The sequence below is a fragment of the Penicillium subrubescens genome (assembly GCF_028828155.1).
Source record: "Penicillium subrubescens strain IBT 31985 chromosome Unknown utg000007l_segment0_segment0, whole genome shotgun sequence".
NCBI lineage: Eukaryota > Fungi > Ascomycota > Eurotiomycetes > Eurotiales > Aspergillaceae > Penicillium > Penicillium subrubescens.
The window spans coordinates 915,245-933,142 of NW_026643157.1; the positions used below are offsets into that span (position 1 = coordinate 915,245).

The window sequence follows — 17,898 nt, forward strand, 5'->3', positions numbered from 1 at the left end:
CCGGATATGCTCCAGCCCGGTATCCGAGCCGAGCGGCAGTCAGCAGCAGAACTGCCCGAGATGAACCTTACGCCAGCCAAAAGCCAGGGAGCTCGGATCTTCTGCTCCCGGCCCACTTTTACTTCTAGAACGGTCCAGCACGTGTTTTTAACGATCTCGGAAAATATACAAAAAAAAAAAAAAATTGCATAATTCTTGGCACTTGAGATGCATGTACATGAGTGCGAAGTAGTACGTACCTCTAGAAAGAATTATATAATTCGTCTAAGAATCATTATGTTGTCACTTTGTCCTGTTGTGTGTGGGTATGAGTCCAATGATTATTCTTAGTTCCTGCATACTACTCTGTAGGTCAGCCAAGATGCAATTTGTACGGTACAAGGCTGTATAAAGTGATGACCCGATGGTTCATCTCATCAACATTTGCTCTTTTAGTCTTAGCTTAGGCATCCGAGGATGACACAGTCTGACTCGTGCTCCATTTCCCGGGCTCCGTACCTGTCAATTTAGTGGATTTACCCCCCAAAGGCCAAGCCAAAGATTCAGGAGCCCCCTGTCTCCGCCGGGCTGCTTATCGCCGGACGGATCGCCCACTTCCTTTCGGAGGCAAATCCTGGTTCCTACCCGGGCCCGAATTAGAAGAAACTGCGACTCTTACGTGCAGGTTTTTCCTTTTTGCTTTTTTCTTTATTTATCATTCCTACTCTCCTTCTTAACCTTAATGTTCTTGACGCTCTTTTTCCTTTCCTTTCATACAATCCTAATATCATCATCCCTAATTCATCCCTACTACTAATCACTCTCTCCACCCCCCTATCTACTCCAGTCGCGTCGACACGCTATCCAAATCCATCCATTGATGGTCCTTTCCTAATCACCTCGACTGCTTTGGGTTCTCCGATTCACCCCACACTTCGGGCCCATATCAAAAACCTTCTAATTGATTCCTCCGCGTGAGAGAAGCCGCAATGTCGCTTCTGGGGACTTTCAACCATAGCGTGACCACCGAGGCAACCAGTGAGTCTGTCTCGGTGGCTCGCGAACTACACCACCATGATCCCGCCAACAGTGTCAGCAGCGAAGACACGGCCCTCGAGAAGAACGAGGTTGGCAACGAGGACGTGATCGAGGCCGAGGTCACTCGTCTGGCCCGCCAACTTACCCGCGAATCGACTCGATGGGCCGATGGCGAGAACACTTTCCTCGAAACCAAGGAGGACTCGACCCTCAACCCGCACAGCGACAACTTCAAGGCCCGCAATTGGATGAAGAACTTGCTCGCTATTACCAACCGCGATCCTGAACGCTATCCAACCCGCCAGGCGGGTGTCTCGTTCCGCAACCTTAGTGTGCACGGTTACGGTAGCCCCACAGATTACCAAAAGGACGTGTTCAACTCTGTCCTGCAGGTGGCTGCATTGGCTCGCATGGTTACAGACACAGGCAAGCAGAAGATTCAGATTCTGCGTGACTTTGATGGCCTGGTCAAGAGCGGCGAGATGCTGGTCGTCCTGGGACGTCCTGGTTCCGGTTGCTCGACCTTCCTGAAGTCTCTGGCCGGCGAGATGAATGGTATCCACAAGGACGACAAGACATACATGAACTACCAGGGTATCTCTGACAAGCAGATGAAGAACCAGTTCCGCGGCGAGGCTATCTACACTGCTGAGACCGATGTTCACTTCCCCCAGTTGACCGTTGGTGACACCCTCAAGTTCGCTGCGCTGGCCCGCGCTCCCCGCAACCGTCTGCCTGGTGTTTCTCGCGACCAATATGCTGAGCACATGCGTGATGTGGTCATGGCTATGCTTGGTCTCTCTCACACTATCAACACTCGCGTCGGTAATGATTTCGTCCGTGGTGTTTCTGGTGGTGAGCGCAAGCGTGTTTCCATCGCCGAGGCTACTCTCTGCGCCAGTCCTCTCCAGTGCTGGGATAACAGTACCCGTGGTCTGGACAGTGCCAACGCTTTGGAGTTCTGCAAGACTCTGAACCTCATGGCCAAGTACTCCGGTACTACTTGTGCAGTTGCCATCTACCAGGCCTCTCAGAGTGCCTATGACGTGAGTTATACTGCATTCAAACCATTGGATGTTCCGTTGTGCTGACAATGATTATCTAGGTCTTTGACAAGGTTACCGTCCTGTATGAGGGTCGTCAGATCTACTTTGGCCGCACTACCGAGGCCAAGGAGTTCTTCACCAACATGGGCTTCGAATGCCCCGAACGTCAGACAACCGCCGATTTCCTGACCTCCCTGACTAGCCCTGCTGAGCGTATTGTCAAGAAGGGCTTCGAGAACCTTGTGCCCCGCACCCCCGATGAGTTCGCTGCCGCCTGGAAGAACAGCAAGGATTACAAGGAGTTGCTCCGTGAGATTGAGGAGTTCGACAAATCCTATCCCCTCGGCGGTGAATCCCTCCAGAAGTTCGTCGACTCGCGCCGTGCCATGCAGGCCAAGAACCTGCGTGTTCGCTCTCCATACACCATCTCTGTTTGGCAGCAGGTCAGCTTGTGCATGAACCGTGGTTTCCAGCGCCTCAAGGGAGATGCTAGTTTGACCCTGTCCCAGTTGATTGGTAACTTCATCATGGCTCTTATCATCGGCTCCGTCTTCTTCAATCTCAAGGATACTACCGATAGTTTCTACTCTCGTGGTGCCCTTCTGTTCTTCGCTGTTCTCCTCAACGCTTTCTCCAGTGCCCTGGAAATCTTGACTCTCTATGCGCAACGCCCTATCGTCGAAAAGCAAGCTCGCTACGCTATGTATCATCCATTCGCTGAGGCTATTGCTTCTATGTTGTGTGATATGCCGTACAAGTTGCTTAATGCAGTTACCTTCAACGTGACTCTCTACTTTATGACGAATCTGCGCCGCACCCCTGGCGCATTCTTCACGTTCCTGGTGTTCTCAGTCTTCACAATGTTGACCATGTCTATGATCTTCCGGACTATTGCCGCTACCTCTCGAACCCTGTCTCAGGCTCTAGTGCCAGCCGCTATTCTGATCCTGGGTCTGGTCATCTACACTGGTTTCACCATTCCTCCCCGCAACATGCTTGGCTGGTCTCGCTGGATGAACTACATTGATCCTATTGGATACGGCTTTGAATCGCTGATGGTTAACGAATTCCATAACCGTTGGTTCGACTGTCTGGACTCGGCTATGATTCCTGCTGGTCCTGGATATAACAATGTTCCACCGACTAGCAAGATCTGTTCTGCTAAGGGTGCTCGCGCTGGTTCTAACCGGGTCTTCGGTAACGATTACCTTGCCGACAGCTTCCAGTACTATAACAGCCACAAGTGGCGCAACTTGGGTATCATGATCGGTTTCATGATCTTCTTCATGGCTACCTACCTAACTGCCACCGAGTACATCTCCGAGTCCAAGTCCAAGGGTGAGGTCCTGCTCTTCCGTCGTGGCCACGCCCCTAAGCGTACCTCCGATGATGACATCGAACTGAGCAACACCATTGCCCCCGGCCAGAAGACCGATGAGACCAGCAGCCAGGAAGTGTCCGCTGGTATCCAGCGCCAGACCGCTGTCTTCCACTGGCAAGACGTGTGCTACGATATCAAGATCAAGAGTGAGGAGCGCCGTATTTTGGATCACGTTGATGGTTGGGTCAAGCCTGGTACCTGCACTGCCCTGATGGGTGTTTCTGGTGCCGGCAAGACTACTCTTCTGGATGTCCTTGCTACCCGTGTCACTATGGGTGTTGTCTCTGGTGAGATGCTTGTTGATGGCCGCCCCCGTGACCAGTCCTTCCAGCGTAAGACTGGTTATGTCCAGCAGCAGGATCTCCATCTCTACACCACTACCGTCCGTGAAGCACTGCGCTTCAGTGCTATGCTCCGCCAGCCTGCCCATGTTTCTCGCCAAGAGAAGCTGGACTACGTCGAAGAGGTCATCAAGCTCTTGGGTATGGAAGCCTATGCTGATGCCATTGTTGGTGTTCCCGGTGAAGGTAAGCCACTAATCCATCAAAAATTACTCACGAGAAGCCCATTCTAACGTCATGACAGGTCTGAACGTCGAGCAGCGTAAGCGTTTGACTATCGGTGTCGAGCTTGCTGCCAAGCCCCAGCTGCTTCTGTTCCTCGATGAGCCCACTTCCGGTCTTGACTCGCAAACTTCCTGGTCCATCCTCGATCTTATTGACACCCTGACCAAGCACGGACAAGCTATTCTCTGCACTATTCACCAACCCTCCGCAATGCTCTTCCAGCGTTTCGATCGTCTGCTGTTCCTCGCCAAGGGTGGAAGAACAGTTTACTTTGGCGAGATTGGCGAGAAGTCTTCCACCCTGTCTAGCTACTTTGAACGCAACGGTGCCCCTAAGCTCCCTGTCGATGCTAACCCTGCCGAATGGATGCTGGAGGTCATTGGTGCCGCTCCCGGTTCTCACAGTGATGTCGATTGGCCTGCCGTCTGGCGCGACAGTCCTGAGCGCAAGGGCGTCCACGAGCACCTGGCTGAACTCAAGGCGACTCTCTCCCAGAAGCCCGTCGAGGAGTCCAGCAACAACACCGAAAATTTCAAAGAATTCGCCGCGCCCTTCACTGTCCAGCTCTATGAGTGTCTCGTCCGTATCTTCAGTCAATACTGGCGCACCCCGGTCTACATCTACTCCAAGGCTGCTCTTTGCATTCTCACGTCTCTCTACATCGGTTTCTCCTTCTTCCAGGCACAGAACTCCCAGCAGGGTCTTCAAAACCAGATGTTCAGTATTTTCATGCTGATGACCATCTTCGGTAATCTGGTTCAACAAATCATGCCCCACTTCGTTACCCAGCGCTCTCTCTACGAAGTCCGTGAACGTCCCTCAAAGACCTACTCCTGGCAAGCATTCATGAGTGCGAACATCCTGGTCGAACTCCCCTGGAACACTCTCATGGCCGTCTTCATCTTCGTCTGCTGGTACTACCCGATCGGTCTGTACCGCAACGCCGAGGAGGCTGGTAACGTTCACGAGCGTGGTGCACTGATGTTCCTGCTTATCTGGTCTTTCCTGCTCTTCACCTCCACTTTCGCCCACATGATCATCGCCGGTATCGATCTCGCCGAGACCGGTGGTAACCTGGCCAACTTGCTGTTCTCCCTTTGCCTGATTTTCTGCGGTGTCCTCGCTACTCCCGCACAGATGCCCGGCTTCTGGATCTTCATGTACCGTGTCTCGCCGTTCACGTATCTCGTCTCCGCAATGCTGTCAACTGGTGTCTCCGGCGCCACAGCCACCTGCGAGAGCATCGAGTACCTGCACTTCGAAACCCCAAATGGCGAGACCTGCTTCCAGTACATGGAGCCCTACATCAACCTGGCCGGCGGCTACCTCCTGGACAACAATGCCACCACCGATTGCTCCTACTGCACCGTCAAGTCCACTGATGTCTTCCTTGCCCAGGTGGTCAGCTACTACAAGGATGCCTGGCGCAACTTTGGCATCATGTGGGTCTACATCATTGTCAACATCTTCCTGGCTGTTGGCATCTACTGGCTCGCTCGTGTGCCCAAGGGCAACCGCAGCAAGAGCACCAAGTAGGACTTGGTACTCATGCAGCTCGAGTATTATCAGTTCGAAATTCAGCACTATTTCCATCGCTTTCTTAAGCGCTTGAGACGCTTCTTCAAGTGCTGGCTGTCGATTCTCTTCTTAAAATGTTCTTTCTTTCTGTTGCATTATTTTACATGTGTTTAGATGATTCTCCCATTTTCTTTTCTTGTTGATTTTTACCCATTGCCTTTCATTGGCATTCAGCGATATCCTGTCTGTGACAGTTTTGATGCTGTCCACATTTGTTGTTTTGCGTGGAAGGTCTTCTGATATGTTTAAGATCGTTAGATTATCATCATGTTTTAAAGATGTATAGATTATTAAAGATTTCTTTTCTGTTGACTCATTTGAATAAGTTTGTAACTTGTAATGGATGCTTGTTCTGCTCTGCCATCGTGTCCCAACCGTGTTCCTATGTAGAGGTCTCGAATGGTAGGTCAAATGTTCCTTCAGGGCCTCAATGCTTTCCATAAGCTTGAAAATTGGACAGGCTTAGCAGTCACGAGATGAACGATAGACCACGAAAATGGTATCTGTGTAATCAAGAAGACGATTCAAAAGACATTAAGAAAGACATTCCAAATAAGAGTGTTTGAAGCATATCTAGTTGGACCGTTCTCCTGATTTCTAGATTCATCATCACTGAGCTCGACCGGATAGGAATAGGCAATAGACACTAACCACTCTAAGTAAAACTCCACGACGATCATACCCCACCTAGAAAAACATCTTCCCCAATCCAGCCCCAATTACTTCCAAATTTTATAGACACTCGCACCGCCAGAAGCAGCCCTATCAATGACAAAAATGGCCGACCCCTACACAACCAGACTCAAACAACTCGTCGACCTAGTCGAAGAAGAAGGCTGGAACGACTTTGGCTTTCTTCTCTTCCGCACATACTACAACGATGAAACCCTCTGGAATGCCTTTCTCGAAGCAAAGGATCAAATCCTGACTGAAGCTATCACCAATGCACCCCAAGAGTCCGGTTTATCACGCATCACAGACAAAATGTTCCTGAAACAGGTATCCAATGAGGCATTGCGGGATATCACCCCGGAACAAGTCGCTATCGCGTATCGGAGTTTGGAGGATGATGCGAATGGGGGCTCGTCCGAGGATAGACTTGAACCTGGTCTTCGGACGAATGTTTGTCTTATGGTTGATGAGGAGTGTATGCGGTCTGTTGTTGGGTGGATGAATGGGGATGGAAGGTCAGTACCGTTTGTTAAGGCTGTTGATGTTATGTTGGGGGACGAGGAGTTGGGGTATTCGGGTGTGTTTCGAGTTGCTATTGCGTCTTTGTTTACAGAGTTTTTTGTTGCGCAGGTTGAGTGTGGAGAGACGGTGGAGTTGGTGCCGGCTGGAGATGGGGTTTGGAGGGGGTTTGTTTGAGGGGAGTGGTTGTATGTAATTAATGCTTGGAGGCACTGAAGAGGTAATTTTCTGTGCTTGTGCAAGGATATCAAAAAGCACCTGTTTCTGCTGATATGACTTACGCTTGGTTTCATCTGGTGATTGACGTTCGCTCAGTGCAAGACATTTGGGTAAGTCCTTGATAAGCAATCAACTCTTCAGGCACTAGTGTCGTGGCCTGAGTAGCCCTCCTGTCTGGGTCGTCTATCTCAGTACCACGATATGGCACTTGGAGGTAGATTCGCATGAAAGGATTTTTTGTGTGATCTGTGCAGTCGCGACAGAGAACCTTGGTTTTACCAAACCGTGTTTCTTAGGCACCTAGATAACCTTCGTTGTAACCATGGATTCCTGGTTTCCTATGTTCAACGAGATGATACTAATATACAAATCAAAAGCAGCCATAACACCGCAACAACAGGTTAAGAAACGGGTATCAACCAAGAAATTCAAGAGAAAGGAGGATATCTCGATCTACCCAGTAAAAGCATCCCCTACAAAGTCAACCATAACACCCTTCTTACCTCGCTGCAGCCCGCAGTTCATCCGCAAATGCACCACGCCTACGAACAGGAACTAACGCAGCACTGACACTCTATGGCATAAGTCGATCAAGAACAACAGCAAGCCGACACCTCCTAGAATACACCTGAGTCGTCGGAGACTGGGAAACGGTGTTCACCGCGCGCTGGAGTTTATAGAAAGATAAGAATGTTAAAGCAATCTCGATGTTGCGGTCGTAGTAGTATAAGCACAGAAAGTGTTTCACCGACTCGGGTTATGGAAAACACCACGAAAGGCAGTAACTAATTGTTAGATAATTAATCTTAATTAGACAACTATTCACCCGAGAGCTAGTTTTAGCTAGAAAGTCTTGCGAAGAAGGCTATAAAAGTTGTATTTAGACAAGGTAAGAAGCTAAATAGATGATAGTTACTGACCTCAAACAGCGGTTGATCGGATGCTCTCTGCTGATTGGTGCCAGCGATTCAAACAAATTCTCTCCATTTTGTTGCCTAGGGCATGTCAATAGACACCATTACTCAGGCAGGAGAAAAGACCACTTTTTTAGGAAAATCTGTTATTGTGATTAGCTATGGTCTCCCACAGTCTCTAGCTAAGTTAAGTTGTATACACTGTACCCCGGCATGGTAATCGCTGATGATCTCTGAGAAAAACAGTCTCCTAGGAGGCGCTCTTATATCGCCGAAGTAGTGTCTTATGAACTGGAGAACAGCAGATGTGAAGCGAAATACATATTTAGCCGTGTAAACAAAAGCTCATTCCCCCGCGTGTGCTTGGACACAAATTCTTACCCAACAAGTGTGGGTATACCAACTAGTTCTAGTAAAATGCCGGTATACCCCAGGTCGACCTCGACGGTACTCGACACCACTTTGGGTGGAGTTTTTAGGGATTTAAGCTTAGGATCGGTCTATGTCCACTAAAACAGGCTAGGCGCAGGGCCCAAAAGTATCATACTACCCCATCTGCGTCTCTATAACTAGAAGCCAGAGGTAGGCTAGAATCATTGATGCAATTTGGTCCTAAAACTCGCATCTAGGCCTGACTCCTGCTGCTTTGACCTTCCTACAATCTACAAGATCCTTTCAGGCCAGAGGTGAGACATAGCTTCATTTTTTGTTTTCTTTTTGTGGAGGGGGCCACTTTCTTCTGCCGGTCGCTTTTGCGGTCAAAGTCCGTCACGTATCGTATGAGAAGTGACCGCTAAGGTCGAGTAAGAACTAGGCCCGAAGGATCGGCGGGAATCTCTTCCCGTGCACCCCACGTACGGAGTCATATGCATAACCAGACATTGGCTACTGTTGATGATTGGATACTAACAAGGACCACAATACTGTGATCCTACAGGGATCACAATACTGCGATCATTTGCGTATTGTAACGCCATTGTTTGATGTATTCGTAGCCGCAGCACACATTTGCTTGTCGCTATCCCAATCCTCCGTATCGATGGCATAGCTTTTCCCAGCTTTCCTCTGGGAAATAAATACCCTCCTACACCCCTCGAAGATGATGCTGTTCTCTTGGTTCTATTCTACTCAGTACCAAGCTCTTCGCAGCTTCTTTATCTATCTCTACTTTATTGAAGTCACCCCCCTGATACAACATAACGTCATAACCTTACGTTCGAGTCAAGATGACATACCATCCAAGAACAATCTTCTCCGATCATTGCAATCTACCCTTTGAATTCCTCGAATTCCCAGCGATGGCCGATCCAGCCTATGCTCTGCATAACTCTGCGAATCGACCAATGCGATCTCTGACTGCAGACGAACTTGCTTTGCTTTCCTGTCCTCTCTATGGTTGGTTTCGTTTCGATACTATCAACCCAGCCTGTCATCCAACTAACAACCATATTTTCAAAGGACAATCTCCTCCTAGGCACAACAATACCAGCCCTCCTTGTATGGTCGATGGCATCGAATACCAGGCCCATGGGTCTGGACCTCAAGTCTCCATAACTTCGCCGAAGAATAGTAGCGTCAACAAAACCACAAGCGCAAAGCCATCTACTCATCGGTCCAAGAAAAAGGCCAAGTATGTCATGAGTGGTTGCTTGATGCGCCCTGTAAAGAAGACTTACTCCGATTGATCACCTTACTAACATAAACCTTCCCTTCAAATATAGTCCCCGTCCACATTCCTGGTCCTGCAAATGGTCACAATGCAGAAAACCAGGCCCCTTCACCAACAAAGCAACATTGATGCGCCACGTGGAAACACAGCACGTGACGCCCCGCTCTGTTCCATGTCTCGACGAGGATTGCGATAGACTTTTCAGTCGGAAGGATAATATGATGGGGCATTTCCGGTCTGTTCATGGTGCTACCCCATAAGGGAGACCGAGTGAGAGACACTGCTAGTAGGTTATGATTTTTGTGGAGTCTTAGGTAGGATGGATGCGGTATACGGTTGGGATGGATATGGGTTTCTTGGCTGGAAGGGAGTTAACTTTTCATGGAAAGATAGGGCTAGGATTCGGGATTAATTAGAATAAAGCGTACTTTTTTTTAAAACTATTTCAAGGTGATGGATGTCTACTGGGACACATAGAACAAGGAAAAACTAAAGGGTTTGAGCTCGCGTGATGAATACTGGCTGTAGGTGGATCTCGAGTGGTATTGCCCATCAAATAGTATTCTTGCTGACACTAGTAATACAGAGACTACAAAAAGAATAGAGCCTATTTAGAGGATACAGTATACGGGTTATTGAGAATTGGAGAAATAGGTCTTGGCATTGGCCCCAGGGCCAAAGCCAAGACTCAGCTCTTAACTATGTAGCCCTCCATTCAACGAGAGATAGCAGTATAGACATTAAAAACAGCCACAAACACCGCAACGACAGGCTAAGAAAAAGGAGCACCAACCAAGCGAAAAAAAAATCAGAAGAAAAGACGCTATTCATCTACCAAGTAAAAGCCTCCTCCACAAAATCCACGACAGCCCCCTTCCCAATCTTCCCCCTCGCCGCAGCGCGCACTTCATCCGCAAACGCACCAGGCCCACAAACAGAAACAAGCGTAGCCCCCACACTCTTCGGCATAAGTTCATCAAGGACGACCTCGGGCCGACACCGACCAGAATGCATCTGGACCGTTGCGGACGGGGAAACGATATCCGCCGCACGCCGGGGCTTCGAGACGAATACCTTCACGATGAGGATGTCGCGGCGGCCGGGCAGACGCAGGATTTGGTCCATCCATTGGCTTACCCAGGCGAGGTGGTCCGTCGAGCGGACGGACCAGATGAGGTAGACGCGGCGGGTTGCGGCGCGGGAGGTAGCGGCGCGCTCGACGAGGTCCCGGGTGTATATGAGGTGGTGGGTTATTCCTGCACCGGCGGAGAAGAGGACGGCTGTGCCGTAGCTGGAGGCGTTGGCGGGGCGGGAGCCGTAGGGGCCTTCGATGAAGCCTGGTGCGCGGAGGATTTGGTGTGGTTTGCTGCGGGCGAGGTTGTAGAGGCGGCGGGTCATGCCTTGGCGTGCGCTGATAATGAGGGAGACTTCTGTGGGGCGGTGGGTGGGCTCGAAGTAGGTGTCTAGGTCGTGGGATTGTTTTTCCAGGGATGATGGGGTGAGGACTGAGTTGGGGGACTTGGTGTCGTGGTAGCGTGCGGAGTTGGGGTTGGGACTGCGGGCTTCGGCCCAGGCGATAGAGAAGGGGTGCGACATCCACCATGATACGCAGGGGATGTAGGCGTAGACGTGGCAGCCGGGTTCGATGCGGACGCTTTTGGGTAGGTGGAAGGTTACTCGGCATGCTTCGCCTGGTAGAGCTTGGACGGTCATGTTGGTGGATCCGTGCTTGGTGGAGAGGTTGAGATGTGCGAGGCGGATGAGACGGGTGGTACGTTCAGTGAGCCAGATGACGGCGATACAGGTGGCCCAGCTGCGTTGTGGGAGGCTGTCTAGTTGAAGGTGGAACCATACACCGAGGAAAGCGAGAAGCGCGGCGAGTTGATGAAGGTGTAGGAATGTCTCGTAGAATGCATGGCGGACGGGGGATGGAGAGTGCAGGCCGAGGAAAACCATGGCCACTGTCCCTACCAATCCCCATGTAAAGAACGGCGTGTCTCGCAAGCGAGATAGCATGTCTCCAATGTCCTGCTCGTCAACCGCATTGACTGCCCAGGCTGCAGTATGGACGACAGACTCAAGCACGATGATGCGGCCCAGCCACCGGTGGAGAAGGTTGTAGGTATCAAAACTGATATGCAAAATCGAGATCAAAGGATTGTTGCGCGCCGCCAGCAGAAACAGCGGCACCATATTCAAGATGGCCAGCGTCCCCGAGCGTCCGCGCAGCTCCGCGACCAGCGCAGCTTTATTGTTGACGGCATAGTCTAGGAAAAGACAGTACACCACTTGACTTGCAAAGTACAAAAAGATCAGAATGGTCTGGAACCGGGAGGGCAACGTGCCGATGCCAACAGCAGAGGAGAGCTGAATCTCCCGATTGTGTCTCTTCTTGCCCAGTGGAGAATACAGGATATGCTTCTTCATGAAGGACCAGAGTGATGATGTCTCCCGGCGCCAGAAGGTCTGCTGTCGACCGTTTGCCGTGCAAGATGTGATTTGGCGAAGATATGCATGGCTGATCTGTGCGATGCGGCCGCAAAACACAGCAAAGGCGAGAATAATCACCGACGAGTAGATGATGCGAGTGATGATAACATCGCGGGGGACATCGACTCCACCCAGTCCTCGCGAGTACTCGTAGACGTAAGTCGCATTAGATCCGTAGCCTCGTGCCGCAAGTTGCGGGCCGGGCGTCGCCATTGAAATGCCCCTCAGGACGGTTTTCTAGGGGTGAATGGCTATCCTTGTTGCAGGTGTGGCTGGCAGGGGACCTGGTCTTGATATTGGATGTTTGCGACGGTGGTGAGCCGTGGAGGGAGAGGCAAGACACTGATCGAGGATCTTGAGGTCTGGAACACGCTCTGCCTGAGGAGTCTCAGTCGAGATTTGAATCTTGGGGAAAGCGATCAGCAGTCGAGGTTGGTTGCGGGGAGTCGACAGAGAATGCGATGACCGAGGGTGGTGACGTTGAAGAAAGTTGAAATGAAATCAGAGCCAGCCAGACACACGGCGATCCAACGTGGTATAGGATGGCACGGAGATCTGAGAGATGATCGTCGGCAGATTGGTTGGGCACAAAGGCTTTCACCGTTCAAAGGAAGGCGGTTGGGATCTTTGTGCTGATGTCAACAGGTGGGTTGGAAGTGAATGACAATGACGCTGTTAGGCAAGCCTGTAGGCAGCGAGCCAGTCACCAACGAGAGAAAAAGGACGAGCAAACAACAGATGATCTGGAAAATCTGGATTCGACAAGCAGATCGGCAAAGCTCAAATTTCGCGTTGCTTGTTGAGGAGCATCGGCATCGTCCGGGAGTTCAGGAATGCAGGCAAGGGGATGTCGATCCGGTCGACTGGTCGGCACGTTCTCTGAGAGGGCAGCAAGTGACCTCACGTTAGTAGATGAGGCAATTTGACAGAAAAGAAGGCCAAGACAAAGGCAAAGTAGACAATATGAGAAAGAAAACAATGTCCAAGCGAAAGTGAAAAACAGGGTCTACGATCAACGCAAAGCCGAAACAGTCTATTCTATGAGGAGAATGCAAGGTGATCGATAAAAGCCAGCGATCGGCACAGAAACGAACGAAAGAAAAGAAAAAAACGGAGACGAACGAATGTTCCTCAAGAAGCAGGAACTCCTGTCGTGGCAGGGGAAAGGGGAATGATTTATTATTAAACTGTGATTGATTAACAGGCCATTCGAGTGTCGACTGAGCATCTCTTGACGGTGGATGGCAGGCGGGGATCTAGATGCCCTCAGCCTATCGGGAGGACTCCTCGTGATGACCAGGGGAACACCAGTGTTTCTAACAGATGCAGGCACCACACAACCCGCCGTAGTGATTGGCTGCGCTTCGGTCCAATGTCAACGCTGCTGGTCCTTGCAGAACTTGCGACCGGCGTCACGCCCTGACCCTCGCTCCATCATTCGCAGGTGGCGCTGGTCTTGCTGCAGACGATTGCTCCAGAGTGAGCACCCTGTCCGGATGAGAATCGATGAATCAGGGAAAGACTTCTCTCAGTTCTCTTGGTTCTGCTTGGCGCTGGCCTGTCGTGGAGCTCGAGCCAAGGGTGCCTCAAACAGTAGCATCGTGGGTCGGTTTCAAAGCTGCTGTTAATCAGAAACCACGGACAAGAAAGACTTGGACTTTTCCCCCCTGTGGCGCGCGCGGACTGATAAGAGGACCCTTTGTCCGACTGAATGGGGTGATTCTAGTTGCTTCTTTGTGTGTGAGACCGTGGCATGATCATAATGGAAACAAGATCATAGTGTTTAAAAGTTCAAAGATGAAGAAGTGAGCTGAAACTGAGACTATACAGATCAAAACAGCTGATCTCTTGCTCTAACCTCAGGCAGAAAATAATGCCTGGTTCTGCGGGCATTCCACTCTGTGCCTCTGTGCCTGAATAACTTGGCCCCACCAGCCCAGGTGAAACTTGACAGAGCTCCATACATACTATTAACTAGTGAGAATCACTAGCATAGGCGAGTCCTCTAAACGACGGAGAAGCATACCGAACTGGGAGGTTCATGGCGGTTTCATCCTTCTTGCTGGATTTTTCCACCAATCTCCTAGCTAACAGCTAACGCAAGCGAGCTTCTCATGACAAAGTGGATCTATCAGTCGACACAACTCAACCATGTGGTCCGTGTCGAATAACCCATGACTCGTGCGTTCATGCATAATCTCTTAGCAATCCAGGGAATGCAAATGCCAAATACAGCTTGGATCGAAATCAGTTTCACCATTTGAACACAGAGATTCTCTCCCGAGAGCCCACTTACCAGCACACTAGTCTTTATATAGTTTGTTCTAGTTTCAAGGGGCTGAATTGTATTGAAAGACAGGGTCATGAAAAAGTGGATCTGATAAATTACATGAAATACCATAACCAGCAATACAACATGACGTCTTTCCAGGTCGCTCATGTGATTATATCCTCCTACTTGGCAACGTGTTCTATTCAAGCATTGTCATGCTCAAGCATTGAGCTCCAGTGCCTCCCTTTCCCTAACCAGCATAAGGAGGCATTGCCTTTCTACCAGAAAGTGAAGACGAGCTCCATCTAACGAAACGGTTCAAGACTGTGAAGATAGACGGCACGTTCTAGCTAGTTTATCTCATTTTTCCCTCTTGACAGCGTGAGGTCACAAGTAAATTGCCATGCATTGAACTAGCCTTGCCTTGGAAGTTGATGAAATGATAAGAGTGCTGAAATTGGGTAAGATTTGAACACAATAGTAGAGGTTAATCAAGACTTAAGGTGGCCGAGAACGTGCAAAGTGCATGATAATAGATTGCTTCACAGAGTTTACTGTTCTACTGTAGAGCCGGGCTACTTTGAAGACGATGTAAAAGCCCACCTCATAGTGAGCAGTCCGAGAATGTCGTGATAGCCTTTTGTTGAGCCGATCAGCCTAAAGAGCGTTGCTAAATTCGCCGCCCTGCGCGTGGACGTCCGCTCCTTTATCCAAGAGCAGTTTGACAATCTTTTGACGGCCTTCCGACGAGGCGGCCTGGAGAGCATTGCCGTAGTAGTCGCCCTCCGCGTTGACGTCCGCTCCTTTATCCAAGAGCAGTTTGACAATGTCGTGATGGCTTTCAAACGAGGCGGCCTGGAGAGCATTGCCGTAGCGGCCGCCCTGCGCGTTGACGTCTGCTCCTTTATCTAAGAGCAGTTTGACAATCTCTTGATGGCCTATCAATGAGGCGGCCTGGAGAGTATTCCCGTATTCGCCGCCCTCCGCGTTGCCTTTCGGAGGGCCAGGGTCATCGACCTAACTCCTATCCGCCTGATATAAACGACTTTATCGTTGGAATGTTACTTCCTCTTTAAGGAACTTAACAGTCATTTGAACGATATCTTTAGAATCCTGAGCTAACGTAGTAAAGCCTGCCCAGAGCTGCGCTGTATATCTTGCTATCGGGAAACGTCTCTTAGTCTCTTCGTGGCTACCTTTGATGTCTGTGAGATAAGTTAAGCACGTTGTCGTGATAGAAATGCTAGTAGTCATGATTTTAAAATCTTTGTCTCTGAGAAGGTACTCTTTGACGGAAAAGTGGGTAATATGTAACTCTTTATTTGTAGCGTGAACGATTGTCGCTAAGCCGGGACAGTAATCTAAGAGATCAGTTTCGTAGAATAACCGACGCTTGATGTTAAACCCTCTTGACTCGTTTTTAATCTGCGTCGCTATTACTTCTTGAGCCTCTGCTAGCGTAGGTCGCTTAGAGTGCACCAAAAATTGTAGCAGGCGTATTGCGTCTAGTTTTTGCTCTACCGGTATGATCTCTATTATACGCTTGTATGTCTTATTTAGGTTCTTCGGTAAAGATACGAAAGCCTTCTCTATAGCTGCCTCGTGATGATATCGAGCTAGGCTGTCTAATTGATAGAATACCTACCTAAACCTGAGTAAGATGTTAGTAAATTATTATATATTAATTAAAATAGTAATATCTTATATTCTGTGTGCCCCGTCGCTAACCTTTTTCCGTACCTTCTTAAGAAGATCCAGTGATAAGGGTTTCTCTGTAAACTCACGCCGTTGAGAGAGTTGTTCTGAGACCTGTGAACGGATATTAGAGGCATTAATCAATATTGGGAATTTTTCCGGAGCACCCCTGTTAGTTGGACGTGTATGAACGTGTATTGTTCCTTACTTAGATTACTTCGTATTCTAATGCATGTATTCGATTATCAACCAATAATCTGACAGCTCTATACCCCCACCTTCAAAATAACCTCGGGACGGCATAACTTAACAATCAATTACGAGTGGGGAACCGAGATCGTGAGCTTATCTATGATACGACCCACGGTGGGAACTATCTATATTGCAGATGGCATAGGCTTCTGGCTGTAATGGGAGTACCGTTTTATGACATTGGCTATGGACCTGCAAATGAGGCTCCTCTACATCACCACGTCCTTATTTATAGGTTTATATGATAAATCGTCTTGGTTAGACCGCATAGTCCTTATATACAGCCGCGCAGGTTCCTCGGGAAGGGAACAGCGATTAGTCTAGGCAATACCCACACACACCATGTGGTTCAAGGCTTTACCTTGTGTCCTTAACTCGTAATCCAATCTATTATACAGGGCCCCTACTGCCATATTCGAATTCAGATTCCCCCGCGTCCGCTCAGAAAGTAGTTCTCCAACCCTATTCCAAATAGCGCTAGTCTACATTCGAATTAGCTGCAGATCGTCGCTTTTTTACAATACAGTCACTGTTCATTATTATTTAAAACGTGGTACTTTAACCCATAGCTATATAGATTAGTAGGGTAGGTACCACATCTTAAACAATTACGAACGGTAACCGTATAAATACACGCCACGATCTGCAGCTAATTCGAATGTAGACTAGCGCTATTTGGAATAGGGTTGGAGAATTACTTTCTGAGCGGACGAAGGGGAATCTGATTTCGAACACGGCAGTAACAGGAGGTCCTAACAACCATTTTGAGAATCTCTTCCAATATACGGACATATTGCTTAAATGCACAGTGATCACAGTGGAACTATTTCATACGCTAGACTGCTGGATCAGGTCCTAGCAACTGATGTGACGATGGCACGGTTTTTTTTTTCAGACACGGTGCAGAATGACATCATACTGCTAACATGGCCTAGTTCGATAAGGCACGACGACCCTTTTGATTTGCTGTCGTCAGGAAGGTTTCGCACTGCCTTATCTTTGAAACTCGGACACTCGGCGGAATAACTACAAATATATCGATTTGTTATCATATGAATTACGTCACGATCAACCCTCTAGGGCTCGTGTCCGTGCGGCGTTATTTCGATCGCAAGGCCTATATTGTGAATGCCTCGAGGACCCATGGGTCCTCGATAGTCGGAGATCTTTGCAAACTGTAGTTACGCAATTAGAGGCTTATTAATTGTCCCGAATCGGCCAGTTAAGGTGGTCGTGCGAGCCGTTAAATTCCCCGAAGGAATCGCAGATTGTCATATTGTCGCTTACAAATATGTGGACTGGATGTGCCTCTCAAAACCTAGTTTAGGGATATTGTACCGGCTGCAGATAATCCTGACGGGAACTGAAGAATCTGACGAGCTACGTCCCAAGAGTTGAATTTCTAAGCCTTCGATTACTAGGCACGTTTGGTCGGCAAGCGCGGGGATTCAATCAAAAAGTGGCTGGAAATAACGCATAATACGACGGAAAAAATGACCCGGGAATCGTTTCCATACAAGTATATAAAGCCTGCTTTGTAGCTGCAAGCTCTTCATCCTCTGCGTATTCGAAAAAGCTTATTGTCTTTGATACTATCCTCACGAAACC

At 49.2% G+C, this 17,898-nt stretch overlaps 4 protein-coding genes across 4 annotated transcripts; 2 read left to right on the plus strand and 2 right to left on the minus strand.

The window, feature by feature from the left end:
- Window positions 1–968: 968 nt before the first annotated feature.
- On the plus strand, window positions 969–5,546 carry N7473_010096 (pleiotropic drug resistance family ABC transporter; the record flags this gene model as incomplete). Its single annotated transcript, XM_057156035.1, has 3 exons — window positions 969–2,063; window positions 2,123–3,971; window positions 4,030–5,546. The coding sequence occupies 3 exons, from the start codon at window positions 969–971 to the stop codon at window positions 5,544–5,546; spliced, it is 4,461 nt and encodes a 1,486-aa protein (XP_057004690.1).
- Window positions 5,547–6,365: 819 nt separating this feature from the next.
- On the plus strand, window positions 6,366–6,956 carry N7473_010097 (uncharacterized protein; the record flags this gene model as incomplete). The annotated part of the gene is made up of 1 exon (XM_057156036.1): window positions 6,366–6,956. The coding sequence occupies one exon, from the start codon at window positions 6,366–6,368 to the stop codon at window positions 6,954–6,956; it is 591 nt and encodes a 196-aa protein (XP_057004691.1).
- Window positions 6,957–10,412: 3,456 nt separating this feature from the next.
- N7473_010098 (ferric reductase family protein) lies at window positions 10,413–12,284 on the minus strand (the record flags this gene model as incomplete). Its single annotated transcript, XM_057156037.1, has 1 exon — window positions 10,413–12,284. The coding sequence occupies one exon, from the start codon at window positions 12,282–12,284 to the stop codon at window positions 10,413–10,415; it is 1,872 nt and encodes a 623-aa protein (XP_057004692.1).
- A 2,716-nt stretch (window positions 12,285–15,000) lies between these two features.
- N7473_010099 (ankyrin repeat domain-containing protein) lies at window positions 15,001–15,435 on the minus strand (the record flags this gene model as incomplete). The annotated part of the gene is made up of 2 exons (XM_057156038.1): window positions 15,001–15,360; window positions 15,430–15,435. The coding sequence occupies 2 exons, from the start codon at window positions 15,433–15,435 to the stop codon at window positions 15,001–15,003; spliced, it is 366 nt and encodes a 121-aa protein (XP_057004693.1).
- Between the last annotated feature and the right edge of the window lie 2,463 nt (window positions 15,436–17,898).